The 22,446-nt window shown below is 43.7% G+C and overlaps 1 protein-coding gene across 1 annotated transcript; it reads left to right on the top strand.

Annotated features, from left to right (window-relative positions):
• Positions 1–1,278: 1,278 nt before the first annotated feature.
• On the top strand, positions 1,279–5,287 carry KCTD7 (potassium channel tetramerization domain containing 7; the record flags this gene model as incomplete). Its single annotated transcript, XM_084272848.1, has 4 exons — positions 1,279–1,422; positions 2,243–2,412; positions 4,237–4,415; positions 4,911–5,287. The coding sequence occupies 4 exons, from the start codon at positions 1,279–1,281 to the stop codon at positions 5,285–5,287; spliced, it is 870 nt and encodes a 289-aa protein (XP_084128974.1).
• Positions 5,288–22,446: the final 17,159 nt, after the last annotated feature.

The raw sequence follows: 22,446 nt of genomic DNA, 5'->3' as shown, positions 1-22,446 counted from the left end.
TCTGTTCATTTTCAACTTACAGCTTTCCCTTGAAGAGCTGACATCTACAGACAGCCTGATTATGTGCATAATGACTGTATTTGCAGAATTATTAAGGCAGAATAATTAATCATGGCTATTAAAATTTCATGTAATTTCTGCTTGATGGTTTTGATTGGAAGCAACCTTTACGCAACATTCATTTAGCCAGTAAGTAAATGTACCAGATGTGCTTGTGCAAATATTCTGGCTTTTTTTACATTTTATAGTGATTTGAGAGAAGGAGTTTGCGGGGTTGAGAGAGCTGGGTAAAGCCTCCGGTCTGTTAGGATGTTGTGATGCCACAGGAGACACCACCGCAATCTTGTAAACAGAGGAACTACTTACACAGGGATGGGTGTGAAGGGAACAGTGGGGCTTCAGGCTTTCCTGCTCTGCTCTTTCAATTATTGTTTTTATAATGCAGCTCATTGTTAGTCTGTCCCATCTGCTGGTTGAGGACAGACTGTGGAAGCATTGTAGTTGGTGTTGCTCAGCATTTTTATTCTGTGCAGGAAAGGAAATTGTTAAATAGCAGTAAATGCACAAGATAATATGTGGAGTTAAATACATGCGTTTGTGTGCAGTACAGTGGGCAGGAAAATGTCTGTTTGTCTGGTTAGAAAGCTGGATTTTCACATTTCACAGGAAATGCTCCAGCTGAAGGCAGCGCCTGTACAGTGCCTGTCGTTGTCCATAGCAGGCTCTGATCCGCTTTTGCAGCTGAAGGTGATAGACTGGGAGCTGGGTTGGGAGCAGGAGTCCGGGGTGTTGCACAGCACACACAGCCAATGAGAGTGTGCATTTCAGGATGTGCTGCTGCAGATGGCCTATTGCGATGGACGGGGTGGAACAGCAGCCACCCAAATTCACCCAGCAAATGACATTTTGCTGCAAAAGCGTGGCAGAGCCAATCACGCACTGCACCGCGCAGCCAATGGATGCTGGTCTCTTACCCAGCCACTGGCAGGGGCTCTGTGACTGTAGGACCTTGGTACAGCTCTGCAAACTGCATTCCTGCAGAGACAGCCCTCTCCGAGTTTGTTTCTCAGCACTCCAGTCATCCTTGCTGTGATTCATTTCCCAGTAATAACAAATGCCATTGTAAATTAGCAGTGTGAAGCCGGGGAGTGCCGAGCCTTGCCTGCCACGTGATCTGCAGCTGGTGGGGAGAGAGCGCCTAAGTGATTTGGGTTTTGTTTCCCATTTAGCATTGCCACGGCTGCCTACCCAGCAGACCTGCTTACGAGAGCCAGAGGGATGGTGGTAGTTACAGGGCAGAACAAAGTGAGTGGAAACCCGGATGATGCCATGTCGAGCTCAGATGCAGAGGATGATTTTCAAGAGCCAGCCACTCCTACTGCAACCCAGGCAGGACAAGCACTACCTCTGCTGCCTCAGCAGGTAAGAGCTCTCTGGTCCTGTTCACCTGATAAGGTCCAGTTATTGTAGCACGTACTGCTCAAGTGCCAAAGAATTCAGGATTTCTTTGTTGGAGTACTTCTGTATATCTAGTTCAGTTTCCATTAGTAGCTACATGGTTGAATAAAACTCTCTTGAATTTTACTTCAGTAGCTTGGCAGCTTTACACAGAATTCCCACCCATTTGGACTTAACAAATACAAGTAAGTTTTTATTCTGCTACTGAGGTATCTTAAGGTGTGATGCTAAGATTTTAGGCCTGCTGCAAGCCTTATGTAAATACGGAATCACTGTTTTTTTCAGTGTATGGTATGCTATAGTATAGTAAAACATAGTGTAGCAGTGTAGTGTAAAGGAACCAGTAGCATAGCAACAGAGTGCAAATCCCAAGGTTGGCCTGAGATTTCCTACCTCTGTGTGTGTTTGCGTGCGTGTGCCCGTGTGTGTGTATGCAAGGTGAGGCAGGTGGTATTTTGGGTTTATTGTCTTTCCCCAAAAAAACCAAGAGAAGGCTTTCATGCTTTTAATAACTGTGTGGTTTTAAAGCTACTATTTCACATTCCCAACTAAAATGAAAACATTCACTGGTTACACCCAGAAGCCAGCTAAAGCATTTAGGTTTTTAACCCTTGAACCTCACTGTTTTGTGTTGACAGGCCAGGAAAGGAGCATTTGTCAGACCAAATCATGTCACAGTGCCAAAGACTGCATGTGATGTCTTCTAGAGATATTAATTCTTTTGGCCTGAACATGTCTACAAAGGACTAGAGGGTCATTTCTGATGATGTGATTGCTTTTACAGTTTCCAGAAGTTGTTCCACTAAATGTAGGAGGCATGTATTTTACAACAAGACTGTCAACACTGAGACGTTATGAGGACACAATGTTGGCAGCTATGTTCAGTGGAAGACACTATATTCCAACAGATGCTGAAGGCAGATACTTTATTGACAGAGATGGAACCTACTTTGGGTATGTAGAGAGTCTTTGGTGATTTACTTTAAAGGTTACTATTAAAGACAGTTATTTTTAAATAAAAGTAAGTTTTAACATTTTTTTTTCTCCTAGTTAAATTGTATTTGTGTAGCAGGTGAATGTGATTCACTGATGTCCACACCTTTAAAACATCTGAAGACTGTATCACAATTGAAAAGCTATTTGTATTATTTCTAAGGGCTTAAGTTTTACAATGGGAAAAGAAAAACAAGTGATGTTTTGAATTTGGGCATTGCCTTCCCTAGAATACCTCAAGGTATCAAGTCATTTTGATGTTTTTGGTTTTGGCATTGCTTTTCATGGGAAGTTCTTTTGTATAACACTGCTTTTTAAATGGATATTACAGTGTGATAAAGAGGGAATGGGGTGAATGCATCTAGGTTGAAAGTGTGACGTTTTTATTGTTTAAATAGGATATAGTGCCTACTGCTTCGTTGGAAAATCAGTTGTTATCACTCTGAATTGGAAATATAGCTGGAACAGAGAGCCAAGTTAGTACTTGCTGGGTTTGTTGACATTCTAATGAAGGTTGCAGTAATATTTGTTTTATTTGATACGGTCATAATAATATTTGGTTGATGCTTATAAATTGATTTATTTTCTTATTCATAATCTTGAAGATTAGCAGTGTTTCAGAAATAAAAGGAAATGTTCTATTATTATTATTAATTATTATTTAATATGCTACAAGTGCTTATTACCTTGATCCTGTGAAGCAAACACCCTCTTTGCAAATGCAGCACCCGTTCAGCTAGAATCTTAGTTCTGTGTGGGATGAAATGTCCATGCATATGATTCTCCAGGAACATGGAAAAGATGATTTTGTCACAGACCTAAATTTGAAATACAGTGACTGTGATCTTTCCCATGAAATACTGTCCTGTCTTCTATTTTAAGTCGTAACTCCAGTTGAACTTTGGTTTAAAATACAGCAATATGGTTTTTTAAAAGAGTTTTGACATTAACAGTGTCAAAATGTGAAATGATGACTTGGAAACTTGAACATGGTAAATTCTTTTAAAAACATACGTTGGAAATATGACTCACCCTTACTTCAGTTACTGTCTAAGCATAAGGATTTCTATCTCAGTAGATTAAACAATGAATATCCAAGGTTTTCTCACCTTTCCAACCTGCAGTTTTGGCAGAAACTTACTGTTAAAGAATGTCACTAGACTTGCTTTTATTTACAACTCAGAGTTGGGCAATCACCTTGGTGAGTGGCAACAGAAGAGTTACATTTATGATCTTTTATCCCTTTTTAACACAATTACATAATAGGCAAAGTCCTCTGTTTTGGTTGGTTAAAAGTCCATAATTTGCCTTTGTCCTCTTCGGGTACTGGTGGTTACTCAGTCTTGGTTCTGCTTCAGGTCTTAGATACTGCTGATCCCTCTTGGAGGTCACTGTCACCTCTTCTTTTCCAAGGTCTTGATATTCTATGTTAAACATAGAAATTTTTAGCACTCTACCATAGAACACCTTATTCTTCTCTTAAACTGAAATACTTTATCATTTCTATTATATGTGTGCACCTATCCTAGTCAGTCCTTCATTTATAACTACCTACTGATTAACTTGGCTGAGGACTAACTCCTCCATGGGAAGAGCTGTACACAGGACACTGAGGCAGCTAAATACGATAAGAACTTACTGTTTAAAAACACCTGTGATTGCATAGCTGTAAACACCCTATCATTAATCCCATTCCTTCATAATACTAATAAACTCTAAGATACAATTTGTACTAAATGTGATTTTACTTTAACATTACTTAATAATATTTTTGCCCTTTTTTAGAGACATACTTAACTTTCTACGATCTGGTGACCTGCCACCAAGAGAGCGAGTGAGGTCAGTTTACAAGGAAGCACAGTATTATTCCATAGGACCACTGCTAGACAATCTAGAGGATATCCAGCCTCTCAAAGGAGAAAAAGTTAGACAAGCTTTCCTGGGCCTAATGCCGTATTACAAAGGTAAATCATCACAGTAGTATTAACTGTTTCTTCCAGCGTGATTCAAGTATATACACAGCCCTTTCTGGTCTGCTTTCAGCTTTCAAACTAATTCCATTGTATTTGAGAAGTTTCTTCTGTATCTTCCATGGTCTTTGAGGTCTCCACATCAGATTTGTTCCTGCTGTATCCAAGGATGTAGATTTTTATGCTGTCTTAGAAGGGAGCAAGATCTAGGCTGTAACATGCAAGGTTTATTAAACAAAGAGGTTTCTCTGCATTTGTTCAATTAGGACCTGCAGTTGAACAAATTTGGGCATATAGTAAGGACACCGAGTTCACAAGATAACTGAAATGGATTTAATAGCTGTGTATCTAGCTGCATGCAACTTCCCATTGCTGCGAGAACTGTGTTACAGATAACTTGTTACACACCAAATGTGTCACGTGAAATAATTGCATTTTGTTTTCTTCTGTTAGGTGCTTCATTGTTCTTTCCAACTTCTTGTTTTTTAGATCATTTGGAACGGATAATTGAAATAGCAAAGCTTAGAGCTATGCAAAGAAAAGCAAGGTTTGCAAAGTTGAAGGTCTGTGTCTTCAAAGAAGAGATGCCCATCACGCCCTATGAATGCCCACATTTCAATTCTTTACGTTTTGAAAGGAGTGAAAGTGAGACAAAGCTCTTTGAACATCACTGCGAAGTGGATGTATCGTTTGGCCCCTGGGAGGCTGTTGCCGATGTGTACGACCTTCTGCACTGTATTGTGACAGACCTGTCTGATCGAGGGATAACTGTGGATCATCAGTGCATCGGGGTGTGTGATAAACACCTGATAAACCACTACTACTGCAAGCGTCCCATCTATGAATTCAAGATTACTTGGTGGTGAGTTATTTTGGCCAGAATGGTGCAGGGACTAAAAGGACTTCTAGATGACAATTGCTGTTAATATTTTTGCAACGTGTCTCTGGAAATGCATTGCTGCTAACATATATTGAAATCAGTCTGCTGAAGTGTTGGCTAATGCTGAGCTGCTTAGCAAAAGGGAACCTGTCGTGGAGGTTGAAAGACCTCCGAAATCTTGAAAAACCAGCCTGAAACAAGACTGTTGGCTCAGGTACCTTAACGAGGCACAAAACAAAATCACCTCATGGAAATTACAGAGAGGAGCATCTAACATCTTTTAAAATGTGCCACCTACCATGTGGCTTTAGTATCTTAGTCTGCAGAATGGATGTTGCAGATCTCACCTGCATTATTATAAAGCCGGGGTGCTAATAATGCTGATGCAACGTGGTTGAATTTTACCCACTTAGAAATGTTTTAATCACTACTTAAACTTACCACTTTATAAAACCGAGTAACACCCAGTACAGAGATTCTGGAAATGTAATTTTGTTGTAATAGACCATTTTAAAAAATAGGAGCATTCCCTATATATTATTGTTGTCACAATTAAGCTATATTTCTTTTTTTTTTAATTAAGAATATGCATTGTGAATTATAATATTATACTTCAGTTATTTCAATTGTTATACAAAGGAATAGCCGATTTGGAATATATTCCTTAATGCTTTTAGGAATAATAACTGTTCATGGAAGACTTGTGCCTGTTTTTAGCCTTAGAAATTCTAAATGTTTACAGTATCTACAAAAAAAGCTCTATAGAATCAGGTCATTTGCAAAGGCTTTTGGTAAATGAGAAATCCCTAAATGTATGTTCGTATTAGCAGAAGCAAGAAGAATATTTAATGTATATTATTTTATTACTGACTCTTTTTACATTCTGTGATATTAAACTTTGTTTTAGAGTTAGCCAAACGATGACACTAGACAAGTGCTTCCTTCACCTCACCTTTAGACAATTAAGTCTGATTTTTAACATTCTTCTTCACCCTTCCTTGTGTAATACCAGGAAGAAGAAAGAATCAACCTTCATATTCAAATATTTCTCCAATTCGCAACCAGTGTATCTGAGTAGTAAATCTCTTTCTGCAATGAAAGAGACAGCCATCCTTGAGTCATATTCTTGTCAGAAGGTACTGGTTGCACTTCTGACACCAGTAACCACATCCCAGAGCTGTATTACTGCATACCCAAAACTGAAAGGTTGTAAACATCTGTAGTTGTGTACACATCTTTACTGCGTTGTGAGGTACAGAAAACTCAAGTACTTTTCAATATAGCAAAATAATCTTGAGGAGGGAGGGTAAGTAAATATTTGCATATTGCATTCCATTGGATTACTTAATCCAAGAATATTGCTTCATAAAACTTCTGACCTAAACACCTAACAAATGGGTTAATTACAATGATCAAAACTCTCAGTTACCTGAGGTAAATTTTAGAATAATTCCAAGAACTTTATGAACAGATTGTCTTACAAAAAAAGGAGGCAAATTGCTTGCACTGATCAACCTTCACACTTTTATGTATTTAACATAGGAATTTTTAGTAGTTTGTGAGGTGGAGGCTGTGGTGGCTCAGCCCCAAACAGTGGCTGAGCACCACATGCCACTCGCTCGCTCCCAGAGGAGAAACAGAACCTCTGAGGGTTGGGATAAGGACAGTTCACTTACAAAAGCACTATGAAAGGGCAACAATAACAGCCCTCAGCAAATTTCACTCACACCCAATGGTAATCCAGAGTACAGCACCACAGGAGGACTCAGACTGCCCTGGAAGCACCCAGGAGCACCCCTCCCCAACCAGTCCCTTTTTGGAGGGAATGATGTCAGGTGGTGTGGGAAACAGCCCAGGCTAACAGCTCACCTGTGCTGGCTGCTTGGGGAGATTAACTCTGGCCTGGCCAGAACCAGGACAGGACGGAGAATTCTAATGATCTCTTTTAAAATGTTTACTTACGGAGGATCATAGTCAAGTGCTGAATTTCAAGCGCAGAGCTTCAATTTTGAGATGGGGGAAGTGCATTTGGATTTTATTTTAAGTTCATCTAAATTGTTTATTTAAATACTGGCCTTTCTGTTGCAAGTTGTTGTATTTGACAATGCAAAATTAAATTTCAAACTGAGACTAGTAAAATTTCCCTAAACTTAGAGGAAGCTTGCGTGGTTTCTTCTCTACTCTGCTGGCTTTGGTTTTGGTTTTTTTTCCCAGGGAATCTTGAACTGTGGACCACAATTTCTAATAAAAGGACCTAAGATTTAAAGCTGAAGCTCACAGAGTTTTGGCTGCTTGTGTGCTTGAAACATTTAAGTTCAGGGTTTTTAGTATCAGTTTATTTAGAGACTACTATGAGAAGTGCAGTTTTACTGGGCTATTCAGTGTGTTTTGCCACTTTCCCATGTGTGTATTTACATGGGACCTAACTCTGGTTTGAATTTCAGCACTCTTACAGAAGTGGAACACAGTATGGGTTTTTGTTTGGCTTTAAGAATTTTTCTACTGTTACTCTGACAAAATTTCTATTTCAATCACGTTTGCTATTTCTTAATGTGCACACACTGATACTTTATAACATTCCTGTTTATTGCTTAAATAAGTAAGGAAGACTACCTAACCCAAAAAGATAAAATTAAAATCACTGGTTCCTATCAGTTGCATCTTAATTGAAGCTTTCACCCTTCAGATCCTCTGGAAGAGCAAACATTAAGTGCAATATTGAAAACACAGAGTTGAGCCAACACGCTTTCATTAAACACATACATCCTGTGTTGTGATTCGTGCAAGTAGTTAACAATATTGTTGTTGACTACACTTGTTCTAAGCAGTCTTTGTTTACAATGATTTAGATGATATTGCCTAATATGTATTCATTTTTTGACAGAAACAGAAGCGTTGTGCAGGCGGCTGTCAGGGGAGTAGAATCTAATCACTGGTTTATAGAAGGTTTCTGACTTGTCGTAGTGTAGAGTGTAATGTTTGAAATTCTGCATTTGCAACAAAAATGTGAGTAGCTGATCTACTAAATCCATGATGAAAATGATTGATGTTTTTGTATATCATGAATGCTTTATAATTGTCTAATTAAACACAATGCTTATGTAATACTGCTTTTTTTTTTCTTTTTAGGACTTTTCTTTCTATCTGGTTAGGCCAGAGGTTTGCTAGAACATAGTTACCTATTTCTCTGTGCTTCTCCTACTTGGCTCTTTTGCCACTTTACCACCTACGTAGCTACTTTTCCACTCCCGTGCTCCCAAATACCCTGTGTTTGCGAGCTGACACTACAGACAAAGAGCCCATGGAGCAAAGGGTCTCATGTCATCAATACAGTGTTGCTATGAATACCAGGGTGTCAGTTCATTCAATGGACAGTGCACCCCAGCCCATTCAGCTCGTGGAGTTTGAAGGAAAGACAATTTCCACTTTGTATACATGCCATTTTGGTTTCCAAGGTCTTAACACCTGCGTTAGAATCAACTTCCTCCTCCCCCACCCCCAAATAAGAAGCCTCGAGTATTTTCAAAGCTCAGGTTGCATATCTGGGTTGCAGTGATGTTGCAGTTTTGCGTGGTCTGGTGGAGAAGGGGGGCTGCAGGGGCAGCTTCTGCCAGGAGCAGCCAGAAGCTCTCTGCAGGCCCCACAGAGCAAACAGCAGCCGGCTCAAGGCCGGAGTCACTGCTGACCAAGGCTGAGCCCATCAGCGACGGTCACAGCACCACTGGGAATCACAGTGAGTAGTAAAACCCACAAGCAGCCGCTTTGTGCCCCCAGAGAAGGGAGTGAGATGTAAGAAACTGTGCAGGCACCAAGGCCAGTGAAGAGGGGGCAGGGAGAGGCGGCTCAGGCTTCTTAACTTGAATGCAGCTATACTCTGTTGAGTAATCTGAAATACTCACTGCCGAACCTCCATCCTCTTTGGAAGATCTTTGCTCTGGGGAGCCTTTGAAACATTAGTGAATTCCCTCTTGTCCTCATGTTTTCTTCTGAGATTGCTGGATGCCTTTTTTTTTTTTTCTTTATTTCTTTCTTTTAAACTGATTTTCATCCAAAGCTATAACGAGGGATTAGTTTCTCTGTTGATGAGGGAATGGGTTCTTTGGTTTGTTTGGGGAATTTCCAGGTCTTAGTTATCCAGATAGCAAAAGCAGTCAAGTTAACACAGCAGAAAGTTCTGCATAACCCCCATTCAGTGTGTTTTGGGACTGGTTTTTTTTTAAGCTTTAGGATGTCTGCATGGAAGACACCTCATGATGTAATATATGCAAATACCTGAAATTGTTAATGTGGATATATTTTAGGTTTTGTTGTTATATCATACTTCCCTGAAACTAAGATGAGAGGCAAGGGTTGAGTTAAACATAATTTTTCTGATAAGCCTCCTTATGCCTTAGATACCCCCTGGCCCCGTTCTGTGAAATCACTGATCTCAGAGGTGTTCAATGTATGACAAAGTAACAGCTGCTACAGTGAGAGGCAAATCAAGAATCTTCCTTCATTGTCAACAGCAAGTCTATCAAGACTCAAGTCTATCAAGAGAATCACTATCTGTTAATCCAGTTGCAGTCTCCATTCTTCTGCTCTGCTTACAGAGTCACTTCAGCAGTGAAACACAGCAGTCAGGTGTGGGTCTGGCTAGCACAGGTCTTTGAAGACAAAAGTCTTCTGTCATAGGAGAAATGTACTGATCTTCCAGCAAACTTGGAAGGGTGTTGTTTTAAACTACTCCAAACTTTGTTAAACCCTAATCTGTTTTAAGCCAGATGGTTCCAGTGCAGGTATTGCGAAAGGCAAGAGAAGCTGGCCAGTTCTTATAGTCGTGGTTCTCGATATATTTGTGTGTTCCTACTGAAACCTGAAGCTGAGTGAGGTTACTCATCACTGTATACAGCTTCTTTCATGTGTATCCTGTGCATCGAGCCCGTGCTGGGGGATTTTTGCACATATGAAAGTGAGAGGGAGTTAGTTCTGCAGCGTATTTCCCCAGGGACAACCCTTACTCACTCTGAAGGAAGACTTGGCTGAGATTCTTATCCACATCTCCCTTTGTTAGATGAGTTGTAAGAGGCATAAGGAGATGAAGTGTCTGGCCTGAAGATTCACAGTGAGGTAATGACTCTGGCTGGATTCCCCCTTGGTCCTTACCCCTTTCTCTGACCTTTAAGATGTACAGCTCTTATCTGCAAGAAATGTTTTATTTATCTCTGATGCACCTTCAAGTTTTTTTGCAAGGTGAACATTTAGTCTGTTTTAATACTACAGTATGGTGACTGATAATTGCTGAAGAAATGGTGAAAATCTTATTACAAACAAAAATAGCTGAATAGATGGATTTTTAAAACTATTTATAGCATAATCACTTTAATTCCACTCCTCTGCTTTACTTTTTTCTACAGACTGTTAAGAAATGTAAACTCTTAGTTCTTTTAAGGGCTCAAATCCATTTCATATTAATATGTAGTCAGGCTAAGTTACCTGTATTTTGGGGTTTGATACAATGAAAGGTCATGATTTTCTAGGTTTGCATTTTAACCCCTAGGCAGCTTCCATCCCAGCTTTATTCTCACTGCACATTCTTGTTTATAGATGACCTGGGGCAGGTGTAGGAGACCACCCAGAGGAAAAACAATCTGATCCAATAACTTGAATAGCCAGGCTAACTTATAGCCCCCTGGAACAAAGGACGTTTTGCTCAGAATAGTATGGACAATGACCAGAGGTGAAACTCAATAAGGGAACAGGGTGTGGGGGGAGTGTTGGGCAGGGTGGAGATCCCCTGAGCCTTTCCAGAAACGATTCAAACACTCACAGCAAGATGCAAAGGGCAACTCTGAGCTCAGCCCTGTTTTGGCTAGAGAATGGGAATACACACATAGATGGTTTCCATACTTTTCAGGGCAACTGTGCCTCAAAGGAGACCTTTTGCTTCATTAACTGTGAATTCAATACTAACGTTAACACCCTGCATATGCTAATGAAGATTACAGAGATAATGCTAAACACAGAACATTGTTCACCCAAATTACACCACATGTCACCTGGTGGGGGGACACATGGGATGATGACCTGAGAGAAAACTGCCCCTGGGTGGGCTGTACCCATAGGGCCAACACAAGTGCTACTGTGTCTGCAGAGGAGCGCTCCTGCAAACCAGAGACCCCGGACATCTCCCCATCTCATTCAAGTAATGAGCATTTCTGCTACCAGATCATTTGCCAGTGAGCCCTGCGATGGAATAAAAGCCTTTGTTTACCCACAGACTTCAGGTGTTGCCTTCACCTCATTTCCCACAAAAACAATCAGCAAATCTGTCACCTCTTTCTCCTGTTGACAGAACATGACAACAGGTGACATGTTGAGGAAGATGATGGAAATGCCAACAGGGAAAATCCCATGTCAGAGCCAACTGTTTGCATTTCAGAGTGTTCTTTCCATTGTATTTCAGCTCTTGTGCCACGTGAGGCAGAGGAACATTGGTCACCATTTATGCAAGGTCTGTCTGGAAGCCCAGCTAACCTTGACCATGTTCATCCGTTTGCTAAGTGCATTGTGGTGAGAGGTAGCAAGTGGGTGGGGAAGATCCTGCAGCTGTGGATTGCACTGGGAAATAACAGCAGTGACGGGTGAGGTGACTGAGGTCAGGCTGCTTGAATTTCAGCATTCAAGCAGGTATCCAGAGGTCTGAGGACATTTATGTGTGGCAAAGCAGAGTAATCAAGCTTGGGACACAACTGCCTGACAGGTAAGAGAAGGCTTAAGAGCAAAGACTGTAGAATGATGACCTCTTAACTCGTCGTAAATCTCTGGGACATGATACTTCTTTCATTTTATTAATTTAATAACTATTTACAACTTCTAGACCACACTGGCTTTAAGTTGTGGTTGGTATAACTGAACCCTGGAGTTGTATTGGTTGTATTGATCTCTGCTTATTTGCGGGTAAACAATGGTAAAGGTTTTCAGGTTCACATGTAGCAGAGATGCCCCAGGATAGTTCTGAGTTTTGGGCTATGGATTCACAATTTCATTTAATAAACAGAAAGAAATCTCCAGTCTTTCACTATATTTCTGTAATTAAGACTTCAGAGTGGGATAACTCTGTGTTAACCACAGAGTTCTGTGGTTATCTTCTGTGTAGAGTCCTCAAAGGGAAATTGCTTTCCAGAACAGCAGTTCGTGGTCATTTCACTTACACAAGCTTAGAGTAAGTTTACCTCCACTTTCACTGTGACTTTTGTAAATGAATTTAGTTTTGCTGCATTATAAATTGTATGTGTCTATGCATTGTAACCTGTAATGCCTTTGAAAATCCAGCCTGGATGCTGACGATCAGGGTTTGAAATTCTCTCCAAATGTGTTTTGGTTTTAAGCAAACTAATGTGTGAAGTTTATTCCTGTGAGTACTGTAGTGTGTTACTGTAGGCTAGCCCATATGGGTTTGGTTTTTTTTATTATTTAAAATATGTACAAGAAAATGTGGATATGGAGTTTGTATTGTGCAATAAAAGTGTATTACACTGCCAGCTGTTGGGATCTGGCTAACCTGGTCCGCAGGCACCGTGGTTTCCCTCCTTGCATTCCCTGCAATGTGAGTTTGCTTTGCATGACTGCAAGTGAAAACTGAGACACCACTCTCCATCCCGGGCTTCATAGAATCATAGAATGGACTGGGTTGGAAGGGACCCCAAGGATCACAGAGCTCCAACCCCCCTGACACAGGCAGGGACACCAACCTCCAGGCCTGGAGCTACACAAGGTTGCCCAGGGCCCCATCCAACCTGGCCTTGAACACCCCCAGGGATGGGGCATCCACCCCCTCTCTGGGCAGCCTGTTCCAGCCCCTCACCACTCTCCCGTAAAAAACTTCCCCCTAATATCTAATCTAAACCTTCCTTCCTTTAGTTTTAATCCATCCCCTTGTCCTGCCAGTCTCTGCCCTTTAACAAGCTGATTCCCCTCCTGTTTCTCTGCTCCCTTCAGGGACTGGAAGGCTGCAATGAGGTCCCCCCGCAGCCTTCTCTTCTCCAGGCTGAACAAGCCCAGCTCCTTCATTTAGCAGCACCAACCACTAGTTCAGCATCCCTTCCTTAGCAGATGGCGGTTAGGCAGCGTCTGCAGCCTCAGAAAACCCAACTGGTGCGGGATCGATTCTGCCCCTTCCCCCGTGCTCACCCGTTCCTGTGAAACGGCCCAGGGATGGGCTGTCCCGGTCCCTGCTTGGGCAGGGCTGGACAAGAACGGCAGATTTCTGGCTGGCTGCGCTCAGAAGCGTTTCCCCCTTGTTTTTGAAATACCTGAAGTCACATTTCCCTCGCAGTCCCCCCTGTCCCAGCTCTGGGTCCAGCCCCGCTGCGAGAGGCAATAAAATAGGCAGGGGAACAGCCCCCCGCAGCCCCGTGTGACCGAGGGACGGGAAGAGCCCGTCTGACACAGCATCAGCCGCTTTCTGCTGCCGCCAGCGAAACACCCGGGCGCTCGGGGGGGGGCAGCGCCGGGTCGTGTCCGAGGGGAGGGCGGGGGTGCGCGGTGAGCTGGGAGGGGCGGGCGCTGGGGACGAGCAGGACGCAGCCCAAAAGACGGTGGATGTGCTCCCGGCGTGTAGGGGATGCAGAGGGGGACACGGCCCCGGCGATGCCGCCCCAGCCCCGTTCGCCCCGGGCCGGCCCAGGTCCCTGACAGCAGCAGAGGAGCCTTGCGAGACCCGGCTCCGCTTCCTTCCGGGAAAAGGCCCGGCCCCCAGAAGTGACGCCACGCCCTTCCGCCGCCGCCGCGGAAGGCAGGAAGCGCTGGGCGCCGAGAGGGAAGAGCCACCGCGGGAGGACCGCGGCGCAGCGCGGAGCGGAGCGGCGGGTCGGCCCCGCCGCCCCGGAGCTACGGGTGAGCTGCAGCTTCTCGCTGAGGGACGGCGGGCTGGGCCCGTCTCGGGGGCTGCCCGGTGCCGCTGGGCCTGGCTGCGGGAAGGGGTGTCCCCGCCGCGGCAGCCCCTTCCCCCGGCAGCCGCGCGGTGACGCGTAGTGACAGCCCGGGGGCTGTCAGCGCCCCCGGCCCCTGCCCCGCACCCTGTCCCCTCCCGTCCTTTCCGCCGCCGGCCGTTACGGTTCGTTGCGAATCTCGGTGCTGGGGTGTCTGAGCCCGCGCCGAGGCGGGTCCCGCCGCCCCGCTGAGGGGGCTTCGCACCCGGCGCCGCACTGTCGGCCCTTCCCGGGGGCCGGGGCTGTGCCAAGGGCTCCCTGCGCCCCGGAGGTGAAGAGTCAGCGGGCCGCAGGCCCCGGGACAGAGGTGAACTGGGGTAAACGGCTTTTCTCCCCCCCCCGTGCAGCTCCTGCGGCGAAGGTGGATTTATAACGCGTGTGTTTATTGTTGCCCAGCTGAAGGGGCGCGTTTCAGTAGCCGGTCGGGGTAAAGGTGTTACCGGTGACTTTGGGAGCCTGGCCCCTCGGCCTGTTTCCCTGTTCCTCGGGGGTTTTGTCTCTGCTTCGAAGTATGACGGCTGCACGGCTTCTCACTGTAAGATCGGGGATGAAAGTCCTCTAAACTCCATCCAGAACGCAGTTTGCTGTGTATCCCAGATGCTGAGCGGGGCCTTTCGGACGCCGTTGTGGGTGTTTGTCAGCGTGTGAGCGCCCTGCGTGGTGTCCGGGTTGTTCCTCCGCAGTAGGGAGCGGCTGGATTTTTCAGAGAGGGTGTGAGATAGGGAGGGTGCCTGACACACTCCAAGTAAGAAAAAAAACTTGCTTAGGGAGTGGTTCCATGCTGAATTAAACTGCTGGTCCGGGCTGCCTTGATCTGTGGTGGGAGCATCATCGCTTGTCTCCTGGGGTGCTGGATTGACTAAGGAGGCTGTTACAGGCGGAATTCAAATCCTTTTTTGGGTGCTGAGTGGGGCCTAGTTCTCTCCCAGTGCTGGGAATTAGCAGCACTGCAGCATTTTGGGAAAAGAGATGGTGATTTAAATCCATTATTGATGCAGCTTGCCTTACTTTCCCTGTTTGGTCTCAGTCACAAAGCTCTTCTCGGAGCCGTGCTTTGTATTGGCAGTTCCTCACACCACTACTCTGGGACTGGGATGTGTACCAAGCAGCTGGTGGTTTTCCAGTTACCTGAGACTCCTTTGGGACTAATGATGGATCAGCGTAGAAGGACGTGGTGTTTTCCAGGAACAGCACTTCACCCAGGAATCGGATGGATTTGCCTTCCAGACATGGTTACACAAGTGATTTGCAGGGAGGAGGATTAGGAAGAGAACTGTGGCTCAGTGGAAAGCTTTGCTGACAAAGACCCAAACCAGCATGCAATAGGAGGGAAGAACAGGAACAGAAAGCTAATTATACCAATTCATAAGATTAATTTGCTCAGCAATCTGTGATTATAAACTTGAAGGTAATCCGTGAGTCTGGTATTTAGTTTTGCTTTGCGGTGTTATCTAATCTAGAAGAGCATTTCTTGGTTCCATCCTTCCCCTTCTGATGTTTGCTGTGTGATCCCTTAAATACGCTTTGGCTTGGGGTTCTTTTTTCCCCTCTCGATGGACAACTTGTGACCTAAACTAGACCTAAAAATTGAGCTTGTGAAGTCAGGTACAAAGTGCAGAAGGTATTTGGAAGTTTTGCTCTGAGGTTGTAGCAGACTCTGCTTTTTTCATGTCATCCAGGTGAGCATGGTTGGCGTGGCAGAAACTATGGAGCATGTAGAAGCCGATCGCTGCTGTTTCTGAGCAGGCTTTGGAAGTTTTGCTAATCCTCTTCATATTCTTACCAGAAATCCTACCCAGTCAAACGGTACAGAGTGGTTTTTAAGATATTTCTTGTGATTTTGCTTAAAAGTGCAATTCTGAGTCACATGCAGCTGGTGAGACACAGCCCTGGTAATTCATGACTCCACGCTACTCCAGGCTGAGCGGTCATTGCTACGGGTGGCAGTTGAGAACTTGATGCAAGTAAACATAAAAAACTCTGTTGCTGAAGGTCTGTGCTGACGTGGGATGGGGAAAATGACTCTTCAAGCTGAAGTGAACTGGTAGCTCTGTGGGTGAAGTGGTGAAGCCTCTTCATCATTAGGTTTCAGAGGTTTTAAGCAGTGGCTGCAATTTCCCTTGCCGAATGACATTATGGAACTGTGAGGTTGTTTTCAGGTGGCTGATCAGACTGGGTGTCTGTCATCACAGTTAATGACTGCTCCTTTTCTCGGGATCCTTAGTTTGCAGCCTGTACTGGCTGTGTTGGGAAATAGCTGCAATAGCCACAATTTCTTCACTGCAAGAAAGACCTGTGTGGAAACTGTAGACTCGTACGGTTCTTTCTGCACAGATAAGCAGGCGTGCTTCCTTCCTAATTTGGAAGCTGCCTAATGGCTTTTGTATTTTCTGTTCATGAGTCTCTTAGATCACACTGACCCACCCTTTCCTTCAGAGGAAATTAACTCATGGTTAATTACCCTTCTGCTAATTACATGCCTGAATGTTTAGGGTTACACATGAATCATGACTATTTCAACACTTCCACGGCTCTGAATTTTGTGGTGTTTGGGTCGGTGGCTGCTCTTTGCTATATACGTACCTGTTGTTGTAAGAATGGTTTTCTATAAGTAAAATTTGTAGTTGTTAGAGACCCCCACCCAATCCTCTCCTTCCACCCCCTCTAATGTACCTTACAAATTGATTTTCAGTAACTGTTTCCTGCAGTTTTAGATGTGGACTGTTCAGGCACCAGTAAAACATAAACCAGCAACTGTTATTGTAGGAATTGTCTGTTTGGAGCCTTCCCCTGTTCTTTCCCTGCTCTGAAATCCCATGTTTGGGGATGGTGCACAATACCACATGAGATGTGAGAGCTCCTTGGAGCACCGTGGTGTATTTTTAATGAGAAGAACTAATGCAAGTTGCTCGTTAAGTGCTGTGAAGACTTAAACTTGAAAAGTGAACTCACTTTTGCACGAGTGCAGTAGAAAGGCTGGGGTAGGCTGTTGTTAAGAGTTGTGCCAGGATTGTTTGGAGAAAACTGTTGATTTTGGGAAATAAGAGTAAGGTAAATAGATGTGGGCTGGGGGAATCAGCCCAACCCGAAAGCATAAGGAGGGATTCAGGCATCAGGAGATGTCTGAACAGTTTTTTGTTCATGGTCAAAAGGTGTAGAAGGCTGCAGGAGGCTTCAAAGGAGTTTTGTACCTTTGTGTCAATCTGCCTGTTTGAGTCTTCTCCTGGTTTTACATAAGCTTAATGAACTTTGGTACCAATATTGAAACTTGTTTACAGAACAAAGGCACTGCTTTCATTTCCAGAGTTAGCATGCAGAGTTATTCAGAAACTATTTTTCATACCCTGAAATAGTTAGAAATGGACTTAGGGTACCACTTCCTAAAGGCTCCATGGATTGATTAAATGAGACCCCCTTTCTCCTGAGCTTTGATACGTGAGCTTTGTCAGCTAGCTCTTCCATCAGAGGTGACCTAAACAATCCAGGAGTAATAAATAGTTTATGAAAAAGTCAATATCTTGTCGTTGTGGCAGCAGTGCAATCTGCATTGACAATAAAGGTATCTGTTTGCCTACTGGGTCCCTGGGAAGTAAAGTTACAGGTACATGTTACAGGGGAACAGGAAAAACAAGCTGGTGCTGTCTGAGCTCATGATAAAACCATACTACTTCTAAACCTCATGTCACGCACTGTGCCTTTCCTGAAGCCAAACCTGTGTCTGCAGCCTTTGGAAAACATAATGCCTTAGAAAAATTATGTTGGGTTTATTACTGAAAAGAGCTTGTTACGTAAGTGTGGCCTCTTTCATGTGTGTGTTGAACCAGCCTGTAGCGACAGATGATGAAAGAAGCCCCTTTTTTTTGCACCACATAAAAGCTGAGAACACACTGGCTCTTTGCTGTGACTCTGCTGCTGCTTTAATAACTTTACCATGAATTTTCCCAGCTATTCTGTCATCTGGGCTGTGTGAAAATTAGAATGTAGTTGTTGAGAGCCTTGATTCTGATAGGAAAGGTGCAATGTCCTGGAGCAATATTTGCTGCTCCTTTAGTCCCTGTTATGGGATACTGATAAAAATGGCCTGGGGATTTATGGGTTTATAATTGGAGGAGAGAGCACATTTTGGGAACTTAGAGATTTGTGCTTTATGTAACTGTCCTGCATATCAAGATAACTGTAAGTGATCATCAGGTGTCGGCAAACCTTTGAGCTCTCTTCTTATCCCATAGATTTAATTGTGAAATGGCACGGATTGTGAAGGTTTTATCTCCAGTTCCACAGGTATATATAATGGAAGGTCATCAAGGGGTGGGGGTTGGCAAGAAGAACTAGCACCTGGTTGCCTATTTCTGTGTTGGTGCCATCTGATTTTTCTGCACTGATGTTGCAGAGTAACTGTCCTTTTACATGAGCAGGTCAAGATGCCAGAGGTTGGACATCCAGCCTTGTGTACTCAGGACTAGATCCATACAGGAATGTGGGCATCCAAGGTGGGACGTGAACAAGGATTTGCTGCCTGAGCTTTGGTGACTCTTGTAGATTGCTTTCTGGTGTTTATGGCCATTTCTCATCTGTGTGTAGGGAATTAAAATTGTACACTGCAGGGACACCTCTCACTAGACCAGGCTGCTCAAGGCCCCCTCCAACCGGGCCTTGAACACTTCCAGGGATGGGGCTTCCACCATTTCCCTGGGCACCCTGTTCCAGTGTCTCACCACCCTCACAGTGATGAGGTTCTTCCTAACATCCAATCTAAATCTGCCCCCTTCCAATTTAAAAGGACCTCCAACTGAATAGGACCCCCTTCAGCATAGATCCACTGCCAGCTACAGAAAACATTTCTTGAAAAAAGCCCAAAACAACCCCTTCCTCTTTCCTCCGTTCACCCCCAAGGAGTCATGTGTCACTCCCCTTGGCCCCCCATCCTTCCCTGGCTGACCTTAATACCTTGGTTCTTTTTCTTTGGTAATACTTGTAACAGAATACATGTTTCCCGTGTCTTAACCCTTTCTTTGTTTTCTTTAGCAAGTCTTCAAAGGCAGACTTGAAGTACATGACCCAGGGAAAGTGATGTGGCTGTTGGCCAGCAGCATTTTGCAGAAAAGTTGGTTTTTCTGGTTTTGCCTCTGGTGTCTCTACATCCATGAGTGTGGTAACCAACCCCCTGTACTGTTTGGGCGTACGTTTTCAGTTGCAGCTTTGAGGGAGTCACAGAGGAACTGCTGGGCAGACAGCTGGTTTACCCTTCCTAAAAATAAATTACATGAATTTCCGTTTTCTTAAGTAAGATCTGTGACTTACTGGGCATTGTTCTTGGGTGGCCAACCTCACGGAGAAAAATCGAGGAGCCTGAGCAAGGGATGAGAAACCTCTGAGTGGATATTGCACTTAAAAAGAAGTATTTAAGTAAATGAGTGCTCAAAATACTAATGAATACAAAAAAAAAAACCTGAATACTGAATAAAAAGAAAAATTAATAGCCTCTGTACAAGAAGAAAAATATGTTGATAGGAACATGTATTCAGGACCTTAAGAATGAATCACATTTTAAGCAAGTAAAAAGCTAGTTTTGAATTAAACCACAGTGGGGTCTGTGGTGGTGGCTTTTTTCACATTAGACGTGGTAACAAAACTAAATATTCTGAAGTTGCTTATGAAAAAGCTACACAAGGAAATCTGACCTGTCATTAGAGACCTTTGATGGGCAACACTTGGAATATATCTGACATAAGGTGTATCGTATGCCTCGTCTGCTGACAGTGCTCAAGTATTCATCTGCTCTGGGGATCACTGCAGTTTGGGAAACAAAGCTCAGCATCTAGAACAGCGTGGAAAGATGTGGCTGTGGGCAGCTGGGAGGTAGTACACTGCCAGGCAGGATGGGTACCGGCCTGGGAATGCATGTGGCAGTACGACAAGGAGCTCTTTGGTGTCCATAAGGTCTAGTCCTCTGTTAGCTGTGGGACAGATACAATGGGACAGCTTTCTGTCTTGGAACTGCCCACAGTAAATCCACCTTTGCAGCCATGATGTGACCAGGCGTTAGCAGTGATCCTCTGAGAAGGTGGAGTTTACAGATTGTGAGTGTAGGAGGAGGTTGGGTGTTTTCCATTTTTCCATTTCAGAGGGAAATGGGAAAGAAGAAGCTTTTACTTGCAAATCAGTAACAAGGCAAAAGGGATTTTATAGATTAGTAACCAAGTCAAAGGGCCCATTCTTTTTCTAAGCTTTTCAAAGGGGTGCTGCTAATTTCCATAGATAGCAATCCTGTGTGAGGGCTGGGACTGCTATGGAAATGCCTGAGAGAAGATTCTATCTGGTGGTGTTTATGAGGAAATGTGTAAGAAAGTGTCATTTCTGCTTTCCCTGACTGTGTTCACAGCAGAACTACTTGAAGCCTCTACTGAGCAAAGTAACGTATGAGTACAAATACACTTGAAATTCCAGGCATTTGCTCCTGGGAGGAGCATGGTGTTTCTTGCAGTTGTGAAGTGTTTCAGTTGGGATACAAGAGAGAGAATAACGTTTGGTGCAAGGCACCTCTCCAAATTGTACTAGTAAGTTCTAATTATGATCTTCTGGTGCTTTATTGTTCTTCTTACTTCATTTTAAAAATGTCTTTCTTTTTAAGGTGGAAGATGACCTGCTTACTGTTGCTTTCCCAGCTTGTCAGTGGTCAGGCAGTATGGAGGCTCTGCAGAGCTGCTTACCTCTCCAGCTCTAGAACAATACATCAGCCTTTGTTTTGAGTTATTTACACAGAAGCTTTGAACAGGGCACACATTTGGGCAGGAATGAAAATAAGAGGCTTGACCATGCAAAATAAGAGCTGTGACTGTGCAAATACAACAGAATGATATACCTTTAGTTGGAGAGGATGGGAGAGAAGGGAAGAAAGCAAAAAAAAATATGGTTTAGATACTCAAAAGTTCCAACAAACCATTTTTAGGAATGAAAGACCATAAAGTAGACAGTGATTTAGTTGCAGAAGGTTGACTTGACATAGATTTTTTTTTTCATACTCTGTTTACGAAAACTTGTTGAGTTGTTCCATTTGTTAAAATTTAAACGCTGACCTGCAGGAATTGGCTGTAAGACTTTCACTTGTTTCTTTAAATAATGGCTGTGTGTCTTTGAAGGAAGCAGCAAGCCTTTGCTTGAAGTGCAGCATGTGATTTGTTCATATTGATTCAGGGTGACCTCTTTTGTCCCTGGATCTGAAACTGATGTAACTGCAATTGAAAATACTTGAAGGGGAGGAAACAGAGCAGCTTGCTTTCTAGTGGCTGGGCTTTGCAGCTGTTTACAAACCTCTGCAGAAAGAATGAAAGGACACACACAAAAAAAAAGAGGCTCTTGCTACTAGACCTGCCTTGTTTACTTCAAGGAGAGCTCCTGAACTTTGACACTCAACAGAACCTTATTTTTAGTTCTCATGTACACAGAGCAGGATGCCAGCGGGAATTGTGGTGCTGGTGTGTGATTAAGGTTCTGGATACACAAAGCTAGTTTTTCTGTGTCTGTAGAGATTGTGGGAGCACACGATTGGCCTTGAAACGGAGTATGCTGACAAGCTTTCAGAGGGCAAGGTGTTGATGTGGGTAGAGGCAAGGTCATGTGTTCTACTTGAGTCATGGAATCGTTTCATTCTACTCCTTTAGTTCTCAATCAGCGTCAGAAGCACAGTGCTGCTGAGTAAGAACAGCAGGCACCTGAATTCAGGAAATTGGCCTATAAACTCCAATTGCAAACCTGTTGTAACATGTCCCATTGTAGTGGGTGGTAGGATCAGGAGTTTGATTTCCTTGGGTGCCGTTGATGGGTGTTAGATTTGTCTGGAGTTTGCCTTATGAAAGCTTTTTTATTTGCCGTGTCTTTATAGCTCCTGTTCGGCCTGATCGGCTTTACCATTAGTGGCAATATTATTAATTGTGTGTCTGCAGGGTGGTTTTCGTAGCAGACATCTGCAATAGAGGCCTCTAATCAAAATGCTGCTGCAGGTTCTGGTTTTAGGAAGTTGTTTTTAAGCTGGATCAGGAACAGCTGAAGAGTTTGAAGCTTTTACTTCCTCATCATCTCTTGTTTGGTGGGAAAGGGCACGTGTGGGCCTCTCAGAGTGGGCTGTGTTTCCAGATACTGCCAACATGCAATTTCTGTCCCAGACTGTGCAGTT

This window comes from Gallinula chloropus (genome assembly GCF_964237585.1).
Source record: "Gallinula chloropus genome assembly, chromosome: 19".
Classification (NCBI taxonomy): Eukaryota; Metazoa; Chordata; class Aves; order Gruiformes; family Rallidae; genus Gallinula; species Gallinula chloropus.
The sequence above is the reverse complement of the archived record's forward strand: the minus strand, read 5'-3'. Positions and strand labels throughout refer to the sequence as shown.